Genomic DNA, 16445 nt, shown 5'->3' with positions numbered 1-16445 from the left:
TATTACAATACGTTTATCATTTATTTAGCAATTAAAATTTAGTCACTTTGTAGTGTCGTGCTTCGCTAGTCGTTCACCTCGATAACCGTGAAAATACAAATCGTAACGGTGCATAAAATCAGAAGGCAAAGAGAAGCGGCAGCTACAGTTTTATTGGCAAATGACGCAGGTCGGAAAGCTATAAGCACATGAGCAAATATCAGCAAGCGGAGCAAAAATGACACGCATTGGAGGATAAGCCAACTCGCTTTAATCAAGCGTTAATTAATATTTATAGTCAGACAAGGACAAGTTACAGACATATGATGATTAAGATAAAAATATGTACATACACAAACGCTCATATAAAAAATAGTCAGGGCTAATAAGTGAATAATTAACAAGGTCAAAATGTGACTTAAGATAGATGGGTAAATTGGCTTGTCCATAAGCTAAAAAAGGTATATGGGCTCAACCGACACTACAACTTATATATACAGGAATATTTCTCTGTAAAATATTAATCTGTATCTAAGGCAAAAAAATTAATATTTCGTAAATTATTTTTATATATAATTGAAATCATGAAATAGTTGAAGCTAGACCACCATGTCAAACCTGGAAGCACTGGACGGCTGTTTCGTCCTATTGTGGGACTCCTCGTAAATTAAATAAGAAAAATTTACAAAACTAAACAAAATTTACTTTGATTTTCATTGTAACTCAATTTATCAATATTAATGTCATGATAACAAGATTGATTTATTTTTTTACGAAGAGTATACAAAATAGTAAAACATTCATTAACATTTATAATTATAGAATATTTAAACGAAATCATGATAACTTAATGAAAAGTGTTCCTTTGAATCAATGTCATCAATTTGATCTTCTCGGTGAAACAACTATAAATTATGGAGAATGATTGATCATTCAATGATACTCGAAAGCTAAGAGATAAGTTATATGGTGTACACATCATCACTTGATATGACTCTTTCGAACGATTTATTAAATGATATTTATAAAAAAATGTATTGAAATTACTCTTACTACTATGCAATATAATTAGTTAAACTACTTATGTCTCTCAATAGATTCCTCAAGTTAGATTAAATCGTATAACACATGAAACTCTCCGTTCCATTAAATGTCATTACATATAACGAAATGATTTTAACATCTACTGAATGTTTTGCTTTTTCGAGTAGGATTCACTAATGGTGTACTACGATTATTTTGAGTTATAAACCGACTTTCTAAAACTATCCAGAATGTTATCAAACATAATGATAGATAAGATCAAAGCAAATTCTAGTGGTGGTCACATTTATACATAGTTTATATGTGATTAAATAATATTTAATGTCTAAGTTAAACTGTTGTATCTTTTACCAAAACAAACTCTTTAAACTATAACCATCAGTTTGCAACATGGATATTACTGAGCTTACAGTTTTAATGTTTAACAATATATTCGACTTTTAAATCAAACAATTTAAAATGATACATGTTTGTCAAATAAAAATAATTCAGTAAAATATTAAATGACTTCCATACACACAATTAAAAGAAGTTACACATTCTATTACTTTATTCAATGCTCTACTGTTTACATTCAATATTTCGTCACTCAGGATGAAAAAGTGTCCATCTTTCAAGAATTCAAATGTTATTGTTTGTTTATTATTCAATCAAGACATTTAAACAAAACATTTTCTATAAAATATATTAGTTAAGCTACAAAAAATATTCATCTTTTCGTTTAATAAGTCTTTTTTCTTATTAATTCAAAGTATTATTTGGAAACATCTGTATAATTTTTATAAATAAATAAACGAACTACTAGTGTTTATATTAAATGAATGATGAATTATGACAGTGTTATAGTAGACAAGTGTTTCCTATTGATGATTATGCAATCGACTATATGAATTTATGTGATTCATCAGGGTGACAATGAATCGTAGAAACCAGTTATTGATGTAAAATCAACAAATGTATATATATTAGAATATAAGTAATTTGCTTATTAAAAGTGTATCTTTTCTTAGTAAAAAAAACACATTCTTGTCTTTAAAAAAATTAGAAAAAAAACTTGAATAAAATCTGCATGAAATCTGTTCTGATAAAATGAATTGATATTTTGATTCAGATCATGAACCGATTAATGTTAGACCACCATTGAAAACCTAAAAGCACCGTATGTCCGTTTCGTTCTATTGTGGGACTCCTCAACAGCGTGCATCCACGATCTATTTCGCGGGACTCAAGCCCAGGGCCTTCGATCTCACACGCGAATGCCAGCGGGATCGTGAATGTACACTGCTGAGGAGTCCCACGATAGGACGAAACGGCCATCCAGTGCTTCCAGGTTTTCAATGGTCGTTTGATTTCAATCGGTTCATGATCTCAATCAAAAACATAATAATCTCCACAATCCCAAACAGAATTGATATTTTTTGATCATTAAATATTTACTAACTTCAGAAATTAAAATTTCTGTCCATATACCATTTGTGAATAGGACATTTAAATCTCCCATGAAATACGGGTAATCCAGTCATATTTACAAAACGGTTAGTATAATCTATAGAAGACTGGTGAAATAATATGAATAAAAATTTATTTTAGTAATCTTTTTCAGTATTACACTACTTACTTACTTACGCCTGTTACTCCCAATGGAGTATAGTCCGCCGACCAGCACTCTCCAACCAAACCTGTCCTCAGCCTTCCTTTCTAGTTCTATCCAATTTTTGTTCATTCTTCTCATGTCTGTCTCCATTTCTCGACGTAATATGTTCTTTGGTCTCCCACTTCTCCTTTGACCTTCACGATTCCATGCAAGGGCTTGCCAGTATTATATTAGTTAGACTTGTTCAAGTATATTCTAATGACGCCATATAATGAGATAACAAAACATAAGTAATACAGATAATATTAACTCATAATTGCTTGTACGTTTGCTTTCTATTATTTCTTTATATAACAATTTATTTTTTCTCGTTTTCTTTCTTAATTTTCTTTTTTAAAAACTCAGTTCTACACAAATATCAAATAATCTTGAATCTCCAATTGAACAGAATTCAATGATTACAGAAAATCTATTGCCAACTACAGAAATTAATCATGATAATGATATGAATAGTCAAAATATTGAATTGAATGAGATAATTAAAAGACAAATTGATGAATTTCAGAATGACAGTAAAATGATGCAAATCAATGAAAATAGAATTGATTCACTTCCTTCTTGTAGTAATAATAATAGTAATAATGATGATAACGTTGACAGTTATAATAATAATGGTGATGATGATGACGAAAACAGTTCAGCTAGTCGTTATAGTACTGCAGAATCATCACCATGTGAAGACTTTGAACCAAGATATTAAATAAATTTAATAAAATAAAAAAATATAATACTGATAATCAAAATAACAAAACTATCGGAGAAAAGATTGACAAGTTAAGACAAAACAAAAATTCGAAAGAAAAATTAACGAATTCAACAATGAATAATCAAAGTGTAGCATTAGAATTTCGAACAATTGTTCAACGAGATGAATATGGTTATGGATTTCGAGTTTGTGGAAATAAACCAGTATCGGTACATAATGTTCGGAAAGGTAAAATATTTTTCTATAATTGTACATTATTTTTACATATCATCGCATATATACATGTGAACTTTGAATAAAAATATGTTCACGAGTGACTAATTTCTAGATAAGAAATAACTTGTGGAGTTTCAATCATGACTGGTGTGAGACAGATATTTACTTTAGGCAATGGAATATGGTCGTGAAACATTGCAAATTTATTGACGTAGTCTAGAAACTAAGTATTCACTTATGAGACTGACGATCCTATACTAGAATGGAACCACTGTCCACTGCTTTCAAGTATTTAGTAGTGGTCTAGCTAAAGTTACAACATGAATTAAACTGTGAAAATGCTGTAATCTCCACGTATACCCTATATTAGTTCAAAACTGCTTCAAATTATGAATAATAGATAGATGATATAACCTGATTTTCGGAAATCTAAGCACTGCTAACAGCTACCAATTAGATTGTTGACAAGAAACCTCATATTTTATGGCCAAAGTTTTCTACTGTATATGTTTACTTTATAAACAAATAAAAAAAATGGTATGATAAATAGTTTTATGACATTTAGTCAACTGTACTACACTGAATTTCACACAATCAGTTGGCCGTCAATAAATGCAAAAATAACCATTTAAATTCAAAAACGATAAATAAGTTTTTATACATGTCTTTGATTCATTCAAAAATTCTATTTTCTTCCGATATATTAAAACAAAATGGTTAATTTGTATTGCATTTCCTATGTTTGCTATGTCATTATTACTTTGTTGGTTAAATAATTCAAATGCAGTAAAAAAACACTTCAATAATCGAGTGTAAAAATATCAATTTTATGTTGTTATGGTTTTCGTAAGTTTTAAGCGCTTTTACACACATTTGTTTATTCACATTCACACATACAAATGTAAATGACTGATTCACAAAGTTTTTTAGTCAGTCAACATCATTTACAAACAATTGCACATAGAACAATGTTAAACATACTGTGATTCAATCATTACTATATCCTTCCCCCCCAAAAAAAACAATTCCCTATTCCTTCTTCCTTTCTAGTTATCGTTTGTATTAGTTTTTTTTCTCTGATCTTCTAGTGTATGTCTGAATATCATGAATTAATTTTTTTTTCTATTTACAAGGCGTTATTATCTACATACACGATAGACAATTTGTTTATATTATCATTTGTTTGTATACACAGTTTTCCTTGTTCTACCAGTTTTTTAATATTCTTTTTAAGAGACACTGCGGGAAAAGATGAAAAAAGATATAAGTAATAAGAATTTACTGTGAAACACACTATTCATTCATCGATTCATTCTTTTCATGTTTATGTCACCATTCTTTTTGTTGTTTGTATATTAGTGTATTGAAATTTTTCTTAACATTTCAGACACATTCCGTTGTGAATCAAAAAAAATTTCAACCAATCAATAAATAAATTAAAAGTCTCATCACATGTAGAATTGTAACTGCGCGTTGTTAATGATTCTCAAACTAAAACAGTCATAACCAATCAATGATCAACGGTTTTCAGTGATTTTTCAAGTTATATCAGTTTGCAATCGAATTTACTGTCAATATATTCTTGAAATCATCTCATCTGATAGGTAGTAGATAATATATTAAGATAGAGTTTCACCAAGGAACAAACATTTATGAAGGCTTTAGAGATGAAATGAAAGGAATATCGTTGTTCTTTCTTGCAGTACAAGAAGATGATACCATATAAGTTACTTCTACTTTGAATATAGAAAACTACCTCTCCTTATCTAATTTATTTTTATCTTCCTTTGAGCATAATCCATGAAACTGAGCAACTCATGTCGTAGTTACATTAACAGCAGATGGTTTAAACTATACGCGAATCCTTAATTCCCTACAAAACTGTAAATTTCTCATGTTAATTAGTACAAACCAGTAAGAAACCTAATTCAAGGCTTGCTGTTCACTACCTTTAACCAGTTAATATATATAGATTGCTCGAGCTACAATCAAAATTATCACATATATATGATAGTAGTTTGAAATAATCATTTCTTTTCGGTAAATTTATACAACCTAATGAATAAACTAGTAAACTTTGTTCGAAATGACTTACTCAAATATGTCGCCTACTAATAAACTGGTTGTCTTGGCATAACGTAGTCTAAATCTAGAAGGAAACCAGAAAATAGACTAGCATTGCGTCAGTAATACACATACATTCATACAGGCAGACATCAAGAGATGTTTTCATACACAACGTCTTTGAAAAAGAGAAATTTTCTACTTGCCGTTGCAAATCTGACCCATTGTCTTATACATGATCACTAAAAATGTAGATTGATAAGCGTAAAATCTATCAAAAAATTTTCTTTAAGAGATAGTTCTTTATTCTGTCTACTTTTCACCACAATTTTAGATGATTCAAGGCGACTTCACCATGAAACCGGAATTTTAGTGGGATATCATTGTTTTACATGATTACAGTAATTGGTACTTGATATATAAAACAATTGAAGTGTCAATAAAAGTGATCTTTATCAGTAAAATTCTAGTTGACATTTTAAAAGCATATGACTATTCAAGGTTAATGCATCCATAATTATCACCTTACCAATCATTAAATTTTATTGTTGCAAAGAATTATAAGCTCGAAATGTATGTCATGTTGCAACAAAGTTAATTACCATTGTAAATTTAAAGCGAGAATCTTCTAAAAAAAGTTTTTTTAACAAGGAGTACCTGGTGTTTATCTTCAACTATAACTGTTAGTTAAAAGTTCAAGCTGAGATGGGTGGTGGCTGGCAGTGAAATCCAGGACGCGTCATCGGCCCTGTTTGGGACTCGTCAGCTGGATATACCTGCAGGTACGTATGCCGAAAGATACCGATCAATTACAGTCCTAAACGTTAATGGGAAGCTCTAAACGACTAATGTATATGAACGCTATTGAACTAGTTATATCTTTCTAAAATTTTAATGCAACAGCCTGAAACGATAAGGGTAAAAAGAAAAAGTGATTACATCTATAATAGTAAGCTAGCACGTATCCACTTGCTTTATCTAGATGATTTCCTGAAAGTTCTAGTAGGAACTCTGTGAATTTTAGAGGTCGACAAGTGATAAAATAAGACAGTTGCTAAAGTGACGATAGCTACACTACTTTGTAAATTGTTCAAAGTTACAATGCTAACTGCTTTTGTTTTTCTTTAAGCCTAGAGAGTGAAAATCATTTTGTTAGCTTACGCAGCTGTTGCGTGTTTCCCAGTTTTGAATGGTTCTTAATGCTGTTATTAATTATTTATAAAAGTTATCTTGTAGAATTTTATGTATTCTGAATTTAAGAATCTAAGACTTCTGACCACCAGACTGTAAGTTGAACTGGAATCGTTACTTGAAAAAACGACAAGTTTATTATTAGTATTACTGTTGAACATTACATAAGTTTAATCATCAAATCGACATACTATAAAACATTTATCAACGCATAAATTAAGCGGAAATGCAAATGAGCTACCTTTGCATAAATAAATATATATGTATACAAAATACTTGACAGTGAAGTAATTTTTGTTCCCCTATTTCATGATAAATATGTTTTGGTTTTCTGTCAAAAGATTACTATAAATGTGATAAAATAATCAAAATATGATGCAGTTTAACTACACAGTAATCTATGTAATATTTTCTGCCTTGCAAATTTAATATTAATTCACAAAGACCTTACATAATGTTTCAACAATGTTTGTCTAAAATGCATATACGTTCTACAAGAGAGTACACTTGGTTGAATTACAATACACTGAGGATTTTCTCTAATATCGAATGAAAGAGCTTTGAGCTACTTATAATATTTCAGTAGTATAAGTCTAATATACTAAAAGCTGTACTGTAACAAGAACATTTAAACTAGCCAACTGAATCAAAAATCATTTATGATGATACAAATTCGAACAAAACAGAAAAGCAAATAAAATAAACATGATCTTTGCTAATTGTATTTGTATTTTTCCAGTCGGTTGAGTAGAAGGATCATCGGAACCATGTGATACAATGTTGCAATAAATTTTAAGGAATTCGACCGTAAAATAGAACATTTTCGTTTGAGCTAAAGCCTGACTTAATTTTAAGTTCAAATTCATGTAATTCACATCGTTTATCCCCATTAAATTTTCTTCTTTCTATGTCCTCATTTGTCTCGTTTAACCTTTTCCTTTTTCATACAAATATTAATGAAAGACACTTGTAGAGGTTGCTGAATCATATGGTTCACACCACGAAATAACAGTAGTTAGACAACCACTGAAAGCCTGTAAGCATGTACACTGTTGAAGAGTCTTTCACTGGGGTGAATCAAGCTGAGGTTTGATAAAATTACTTGAAATTTATCGTGCTAATATATCACTTTATTCCTTCCTTGAATTATTGAAATCTAACAAAAGGGATTACTCAGTATCTTGTGTATATTTTTGATTTTGTAGCTCAAAAAATGTTGTAAAATCCTAGTCAAATTATCTTTTCTAATCAATAACTAACCGAAACTAAGAAAAACAATTGTCCCATGTCTCCTGATCCTAATTATTTCTCTAACTATTGTTAGTTGTCATTGAGAATTACATTTAGAATTATGATAATTAATTATATTTTGTTTTGCATATTCATTCACATTGGATTTATATGAAAAATAACTCATCATACACCAAAATCAAGTTAATAGTGTATACATAAGAAAATGATTTATAGGATGCATAACCCAAAAACATAAAATAATTATTACTTATGAACCTTTTTATATTTAGACTATAATAGATTTATATATATTCATGTTTTAAAAGTAAACTATCAAAGTATTTAAATTTAATTCATTTTAAACCACTTATGATAGATATGACGTTTTTTTCTAATTTATTATGCTTACTAGTGACTGACTTCAAGAGATATCTCCTGGATTTCTAGTGGGAAGCAGTGACCAGTGGAGTTCAACCACGTCTGTTGTGAGATATTAACTCACTGAAGACGATTGGTGAACGGTTGCTCAAACTTCATGGATTGTTTGAAGTTAGACATTAACACCATTGGATGCCGTCTCAGTGGTCTATCGGTTAAGTGCTCTGGCGCGAAACTGGTAGGTCCTGGGTTCGAATCTCGTGAGGCGGGAACGTGGATGCGCACTGCTGAGGAGTCCCATAATAGGACGAAACGGCCATCCAGTACTTCCAGGTTTTCCCTGGTGATCTAGCTTCAATTCACTCATGATTTCAACTATGCAAATACTGAAATCTCCACAAAACCCCTTCTGATTATAATTCATTATTATCAAAGTTTTACATAATTTATAAGTAGTCTATTGAATCAATAATATTTTCATTTCTCAAGATGATAGTACTTATTCTTTTTCTTTTTTTTAATTGAAAAAATAGTTTGCAACGTTTTTAGAATTATACTTACATTTTATTGTTGAATAATTCATCTAATAGTGTATTATTTGCAAAGAAAATCAATCGTAAATTATAGAAAGTCTGAAAATCAATTTTCCTGTTTATTACTACTTATCAGTAGGTTGTATACAAAATCTTGATAATATCATAACTAATAGAGGAAATCTACAGCATATATGAATATATCATAACTAATGTATACCATTAAAATATAGACTGACATAATTCTTGTACTTAAATTTTTGAGATATTTTAAGAGACAATTTTTCTTTAACTTCAAAACCCTTAGTAAAAGAAAATAGTAGAAATAAATGGTTTGTGTAATTATAAGTAGTGCGACAATGTTATTAGTTTCAAAGTATAGAAATGGCAAATCCAATAAAAAGCAGACCAGTGCACCAAAAAATGTGTTTTTTATCAAATTTAACAAATAACATAGTTTCCGTCCACCATTGTCTTCAGTGAGTTACTATCTTACAACAGACCTGGTTGAGCTCTACTCTTCACTACTTCTCATTGAAACTCCAGGAAATACCTCTTGAAGCCAGTCACTAGTGATCATCTGATTACGATCAAAAAGGTCCTGAGTTTGGATCTTGTGAGGCGGAATCGTGGATACGCACTGCTGAGGAGAACCACAATAGGTCGAATCGGCCGTCCATTGCATCCAGGTTTTCCACGGTGGTCTAGCTTCGATTGACTAGTGAATTGAACCATAAAATTACTAAAATCTCCACAAAACCCGTTCTTAAAATACCATAGTTTGTTGTAGAACATATAAACAACAAGCTATAATTATTCAATAAAGACTAGAAACAGTTAAAAATTTCATATAATTTAGGAATGAAAAAAAAGTGATGAAAATCAAAATCATAAAGGTCAATTATAAAAGTGTAATTAAAATTAACTATTTATAACAATGAAAATTGATCAAATAGAATGTAATTTTGTTTGATTAATGCCATTGTCAAAATCTATACAATAATGACAATAAAAAGGCAAAAATAAGTAACAGATCCAACTATAATTTTATTTATAAGCAAAGATGGATAGTGGCTAGCAGTCGAATCCAGGATGCGCGTTTCATCCTATTTGGGATTCGTCAGCTGGATGTACCTGCATTTCAGAGTTGATTTTCACTCTGTAACTTGAACCCAGTACCGTTCGCTTCAAACGCGATCGCGCTATCCACTCAGCTACTGAGTCCCAGATTGAACATCACCTCTGAGATGTAGGTACATCCAGCTGATGAGTTCCAAACGGGGCGAAACACGCGTCCTGGATTCCACTGCTAGCCAATATCAACCTTTGCTTATAATGCTTGTGAATTAAGGCTATATCAAGGCAATACGCACAGTATGCGCATATGCCAATAAGAGACTGATCAATTGCAGTCCTAAAAATCAATGGGAAGATTCAAACAAACAATACTAAGTAAATCGTAATTTTATTCTCCTGTTTACAAATGGAATGTGATTTTCACCTAAAAATCTTATTTTTTCACAATTAAAGACTACAAATTCTTTTAAAACGAAATATGTTATTAAATTAACATTCAATTAAGGCGTACTTTTGTATCATTATTAAATTCCATTTGTTTTCTATACAAGTTTGAATGACTTTATTTCTAGTGTGCTGATTTTTCTCATCAATGAATAACCTTTGGTTCTTCTATACATAATTTAGAATAAAACAAATTATCTTCTTTTTTATTTAAACGTATATGCTAATATGTTCAACTTCAGTTGTGTACATTATTCTCTGTTTATGTTTCTCGTACTGTATAATTAATAATCATATTAAAAATATGTGTACATTGAAGGTTATATATCATATGATAAAGTACATAATTATAATAACGAGATAAAAGAGATCACTTGGCTAAGTGATATCAGATTTTTACTTTTCAATTCTGGTGGCCTGCTTAAATATCTGGGCTACCTGTTCCTACCATCTAGATGTTTCAACAAGTTGTCTTTTTTATTTTATTTAAACACAATATCGTGTCTGTTAATCGCATAACCTACTCCTGTGCGTATATAAAAAGTTTACGCTCTATCACTTTAAAAAGTACAAAAAAGTATAATCACAAACATCGTGATGACTGACAATATGCATTGAAGAGAATGAACATCAATCAGATGTGCATTCCGGAACTGTTAAATTCTAACTGCTGATCAGTGATTGGAAAAGTCGACTATCTCTAATTCTTACTAAGTCAAAACATGTGCCATAATTGTAGCATAATTACAATTCAAGAATATTGATTAGATGATTCACAAGACGATTGCTTATTATCACTACAAGATTTTAATATCTATCGTCAAGATTGATCAAGCAATAAGAAAAGGTGTGGCGGTAGTGTAGCTACGTTTGTAAACGTAGACCGATGTCGATCTACTTTTGCATGTTTAAGTTTTTTAAACTTTAAGATGCCGTAAGAAACACTTGGATAAATACAGATATGTTTGTTACCAACACCTACGTGACTTCAGACTGTACATCATCTGCACTATCTGTGTTTCGCTGACGAATTCACTGGATTTGTTGTTACTGCCTTCAGTGGTTCATTTTCAATTGTAGTCGGTGATTTCAATTCATGTGACTGTAGCTTCTATTTATCATTTCGTCACCAGATTTACTCACTCGTTTGGATGCTTATTTTGACTTAGTTTTCATTAATGATGTGGGTAGATGTGTAACTAGTAAACCTGCTACACTGTTTAATTCTGATCATTGTATAATTCGTGTTCTGCCTAAAGTATATGTCAAGCTTGGAAAGAGTACACTCTTACATCAGATGCTGAAAGTCAAATACACGAATCACTCATAAGAAAATATCCAAAATCTGAAAATCATGTTGTGTACGACTAACTGGGGATTATTTACGGATGGTTCATTGGAAAGCACCGTTGATGTCATCACTTGTTATCGCAAATTCTGTTTTGATATTCATTGTCCCCCTCAAACCACTTTTATAAGTTTTGATCAACTTACTTCTCCACAACTAAAACGATTAGGGAAGGTAAAAGAAAGAATATACAAGGAGGAAGGCTTCATTGAAGCTCGAAGGTTAAGTGGTTTAACAAACCTGGAAATTAGACGTCTAGACTCAACGTTTACTTAGAAATTCCTGTCTTCTAAAAAGTCTTCAAGTATGAGGAAACTGTGTAAATAATTCACAGGTGAGAAGCATATTTGAAGCGATAAACAGCCGAATATTTGTCTTTTGTACATCAGTCAACTGATGTTATGCTTCCTATATACACAAGTTTGAAAAATAGTTGTGTTCCAATTTTCACTGATACTGATGTCCGAAAATGTCTCCAGTCATTTAATTCGTCCCAATTTTTAGGATTTGATGAAATCCCAAACCTCCTTTTTAAAAAGTGTGCTGACATTCTGTGTTATTCATTCACCAGCATCTTTGACAGATTCTTCTCGAATAACCTCATACCAAAAATTTGGAGAAAGATAAAGATAATCCCAATATCTAGGAAAGTATCTGGCGATAAGAATGTTAAATTTAGACCCAAAGCAATGACTTCACCTTTACTAAAAACAATGCAGAAATTACTGATACTCCCACTTCAACCTGCACTAAACTAGCACATTGATCCCTATCAGTTTGCTTACGAATACAAAAGAGGCACATTAGATGCTGCTGTTGTTCTGCATAATAATATAATGTTCAGCTTGAAAAACGGTTAGAAGTATGTTCGATGAACTTTTCTAGATTATGCTTCTCCCTTTGACTTTATTCCGAGACAACTTCTACTTAACACGTTAATCGGCGTCAACACTGCCAACTGGATAACCAAGTGGCTATATTTTAACTCTCTGAAAGAGAATAGAATAGTGTTTGGAGGAAAGTGTTCAACGTCTCGACTGACTGATGGTGTGCCACAAGGAGCTGTCCTTCCGCCTCTTCCCTTCTCTTTCTTTCTGCATGATCTGCCGTGTTCCACAGAAAATACTTTTGTGAAATATGCGGACGATCTCACTGTATGTATGCTGATTTTTACCTCTTCACATTCCCTTGAAACGAAAGAGTTCTTGTCTCGTATTGAATAGTGGTCTGTTGTTAATGGTCGCACACTTAACCTATCTAAATATCAAACTGTTAACCTTAGCCTGAAACATGAACAGCACCTAAACACGTTGTTGGAATCCAACAGAGTTTGTACCATTGGAGATTCTTTGATAAACACAGTGTCAAAAGTCGTTTATCTTGGCGAAAGTTTTTCCTCTGATCTCTCTTGGTCTTCTCATGTTTTATTGTCGTAGAAGAAAGTCATTCGTCTCGCTTACTACATAAAGAAGAGGCTGCATGCTTTTGAGATTACTCAACATTTACTCTTATAATTTGTGAATTCTTTCATATTACCTATTATTCATTAATGTTCTCCATTATTCTTTCCTTGGCTTTCGAGAAAAGACCTTGCTGTATTATTGAGAGTGTTAAAGGCAGATAGTAGGATGTTTGATGAATCTTTTAGGGCCACTATTAATATGGTTGTGGATAGACAACTAAAGTCTTACAAACTGCTGGAAGATGTTATCTTATCGGACACTAACCGTCCACTTCATTCATACCTTTCTCTTTGTATATCTTCTGGTAGAACGATATGTCAATACATTAGAATCCATGCACGCAAGCAAAGGTGTAAAAGCTCTACAATACCTCATCTGGCAAATATACTGTATGACGAACAGGTTGTTACAGTTGACCTAGTTAATAACCTGTATTCTTATACATATTTCTAATTTTAAAAAAATTGTACGTATTCAAATCTTCAGTAAAAAAATTCCATTTAATTCCAGGTGGTTTATCTGCATAACTTATGTTTATGTGTATGCAATTATCAGTCTCTTTCATTTTTCTTCCATTTTTGTAGAAGGAACTTGTTGAAATACCTTCTGCTGAGAATTCTATATTGTGCTGGAAATGTAATATTGAGTAAAGCCATCAATAATAATATCAGATTGATATTTCAACTAGAATGTAACTATATATATATTGAGTTGTCTGGTTAATAAGAACTGATTAGAAACACAACGTGGCGATAGTAATCATTTTGCTTTTAACCGAATTCTAATTATTATATAACATGATTTTTGTTCAGATTCCCAAGTCCATTTATTTTGTTTCTTCATTTTCTACCATTTAATTTAGATGGTAATGCAGAGAAAGCTGGTCTCAAGGCTGGAGATCAAATTATTGAAGTGAGCAATTTCATATGTTAAATGTTGTTTCACTAAAAATTCTTCTTGAATCTACTTGTTGATTCATCAAAATATTTAATTTTTGTTAATAAGTTACTCACGTGTTCTTGATGTTTAAGAGACTTCATACAGTCAGGTCCCTTTAGAAATTTAATCAATCCAGAAACCACAATTTTAGCAGAAAAACTTGAACTCGTTATACCACGTGGATCCTATTCAGATGTTAGCAACTCTGTTTCATATTTACATAATATCACATCACCAATAGCAAAAATAAATAGTTAAAATGCCAATCGCTATTATATATTATATAATGTTACTTTAGGATAGATTAAGGCATAATATTGGGATTAAAAAATTATTTAGACTGGCTACGTGATCATCTGAATTCTTATAGTTCAGATGATTTCTTTGGATAGAAATTGTATGGTGAATGTTAATGCATTTTTAAAATAGATGAAATTACTTAAGCACAGAGTAAAACAGCAATAATAAAAATTCTATAGACTGACCTATCGTATATGTGTACCGTTGAGAAATACACTGCTATAACACAATGAATGTCCAATACTTCTCGGTTTTCTGTGGCTGCCTAACTAGGAGAAGTCCGTGATGTAAAACAGCAAAATCCAACAACCTCCACAAATCCATGTCCTAGAAAAACAATAATATTAGTCATAGTAATAGCTGAAAATAATAGCAGTAATAATGGTAATTGAAAGTGAAGTAATCAGAACTTTTAATTTGCCTTCCTTGTTAGTCATACTCATCAGTCTTGAGTAGATATAAATTTTTTTCAAAAGTCAGAAATATTACTTACCACCCTATTCAGAGACTATTCTAACGTATCATTGACTAAGGAGACTGATTACCATAGGATAAGATTGGGAAATCTAAACTAGTCACACTACATTTCTAACAAAAAAATTGATTAAAATCCGAGCAGAACCTCCGTGGAGATTACTTAAAAGTAGATTATTCTACAAATAATAGGGGTTGCATCAGAACACTGATATATTCATCTGAAGTAAAATATATACAGTTTTATTATATTTTGATTAGTGAGCAGAAGCGTAGTTTATTGCTTCACAAGCCATAAACTATTTTTTAACAATCACTAATCAATATCAAAAGGGAAGTAATACAAAACCCTTGCAAATATTCATGAAAATATATACAAACTGCCTTTTATAACAAAGAATCTTCAGACATTGTTATGTAGGGATGTCTCATTACTTTTTGTGAATCCCCTTTAAATTTACAAATGGATACATGCAACTAGTAAATGTTAAGACTAATGTTAACATGAAAAGACACAAATGATTGTCAGGTGTTTTTTTAATTACCTTACCTTTTTATATTGGTTGAATGATCATAATCAAGCCTAGTGATTATTAAACATAACTTTACTCTTCCTGTTCATTAAATATACATAACAGCTGATGTCTCATAGCATATAGTTTTTTTATTGTCAAAGGAAAACAATCAGCATGGTGCATACGCATGCTTTTTGTAGTTTTATTAACAAGTAAAAAAGTATCCAATGAATTCATAACATAAAAGGTGATAGATATTTATCTACATATGTAAAATGTTTTTCTCTAAAAATAACTTTTCAATTAAACTGAGTGCCTAGAGCAATCTCAAATATTATAAATAAACATTGTTCGAAAAGGCTTAAAAAAATTTTGAATAAACTTCCTTTGTAAGTACTGCTGAGTTTCCTAAATCTCATTCATAGTAATAATCATAGCCGTAGAATGTAGATGAATACATTAAATGGGAAAAATATATTTGATGTTCGATTATATTTCCTTGAAAAAGCTTGGACCATAATGCCAGGCGAAACGTTGGATTTACTTCAAATTCATTCGCTGAGATTTTACAAAAATATCTTTCCTATTTAATGTCTTACATCAACTTGGCGCCCAAATACTGTGAAACTATTCGCTCTAATTTAGACGAAAGTTCTTATGTACATGAATACAGCTATGCTACGATAAACAATTTTGTAATTTATTTTTATTTAACTGGTTTTATAGTTGTATAACATGAAATCAAGTACAATGTATTAAATTTATAACGAAATTAATTTCTTTGATTCATCTTTAACACATAAACAAACAGTATGAATTTGCAAATATGATTATAATTTTATAGTTAAGATCATGAGTCAATTGAAGCTAGACCACCGTGGAAAACC

General features: G+C 30.9%; 1 protein-coding gene across 1 annotated transcript in view; it reads left to right on the top strand.

The window, feature by feature from the left end:
• Nucleotides 1-3496: 3496 nt before the first annotated feature.
• The window catches only part of Smp_008190 (hypothetical protein), a gene marked incomplete at both ends in the record, with an annotated part of 24141 nt that continues 11192 nt past the window's right edge, over nucleotides 3497-16445 (top strand). The window contains 2 exons of the mRNA XM_018794437.1: nucleotides 3497-3611; nucleotides 14193-14242. Coding sequence (XP_018648850.1) covers nucleotides 3497-3611; nucleotides 14193-14242 — 165 coding nt within the window. The remainder of the gene's footprint in view (nucleotides 3612-14192; nucleotides 14243-16445) is intronic.

This window comes from Schistosoma mansoni, chromosome 1, assembly GCF_000237925.1.
Source record: "Schistosoma mansoni strain Puerto Rico chromosome 1, complete genome".
Lineage (NCBI taxonomy): Eukaryota > Metazoa > Platyhelminthes > Trematoda > Strigeidida > Schistosomatidae > Schistosoma > Schistosoma mansoni.
The sequence above is the reverse complement of the archived record's forward strand: the minus strand, read 5'-3'. Positions and strand labels throughout refer to the sequence as shown.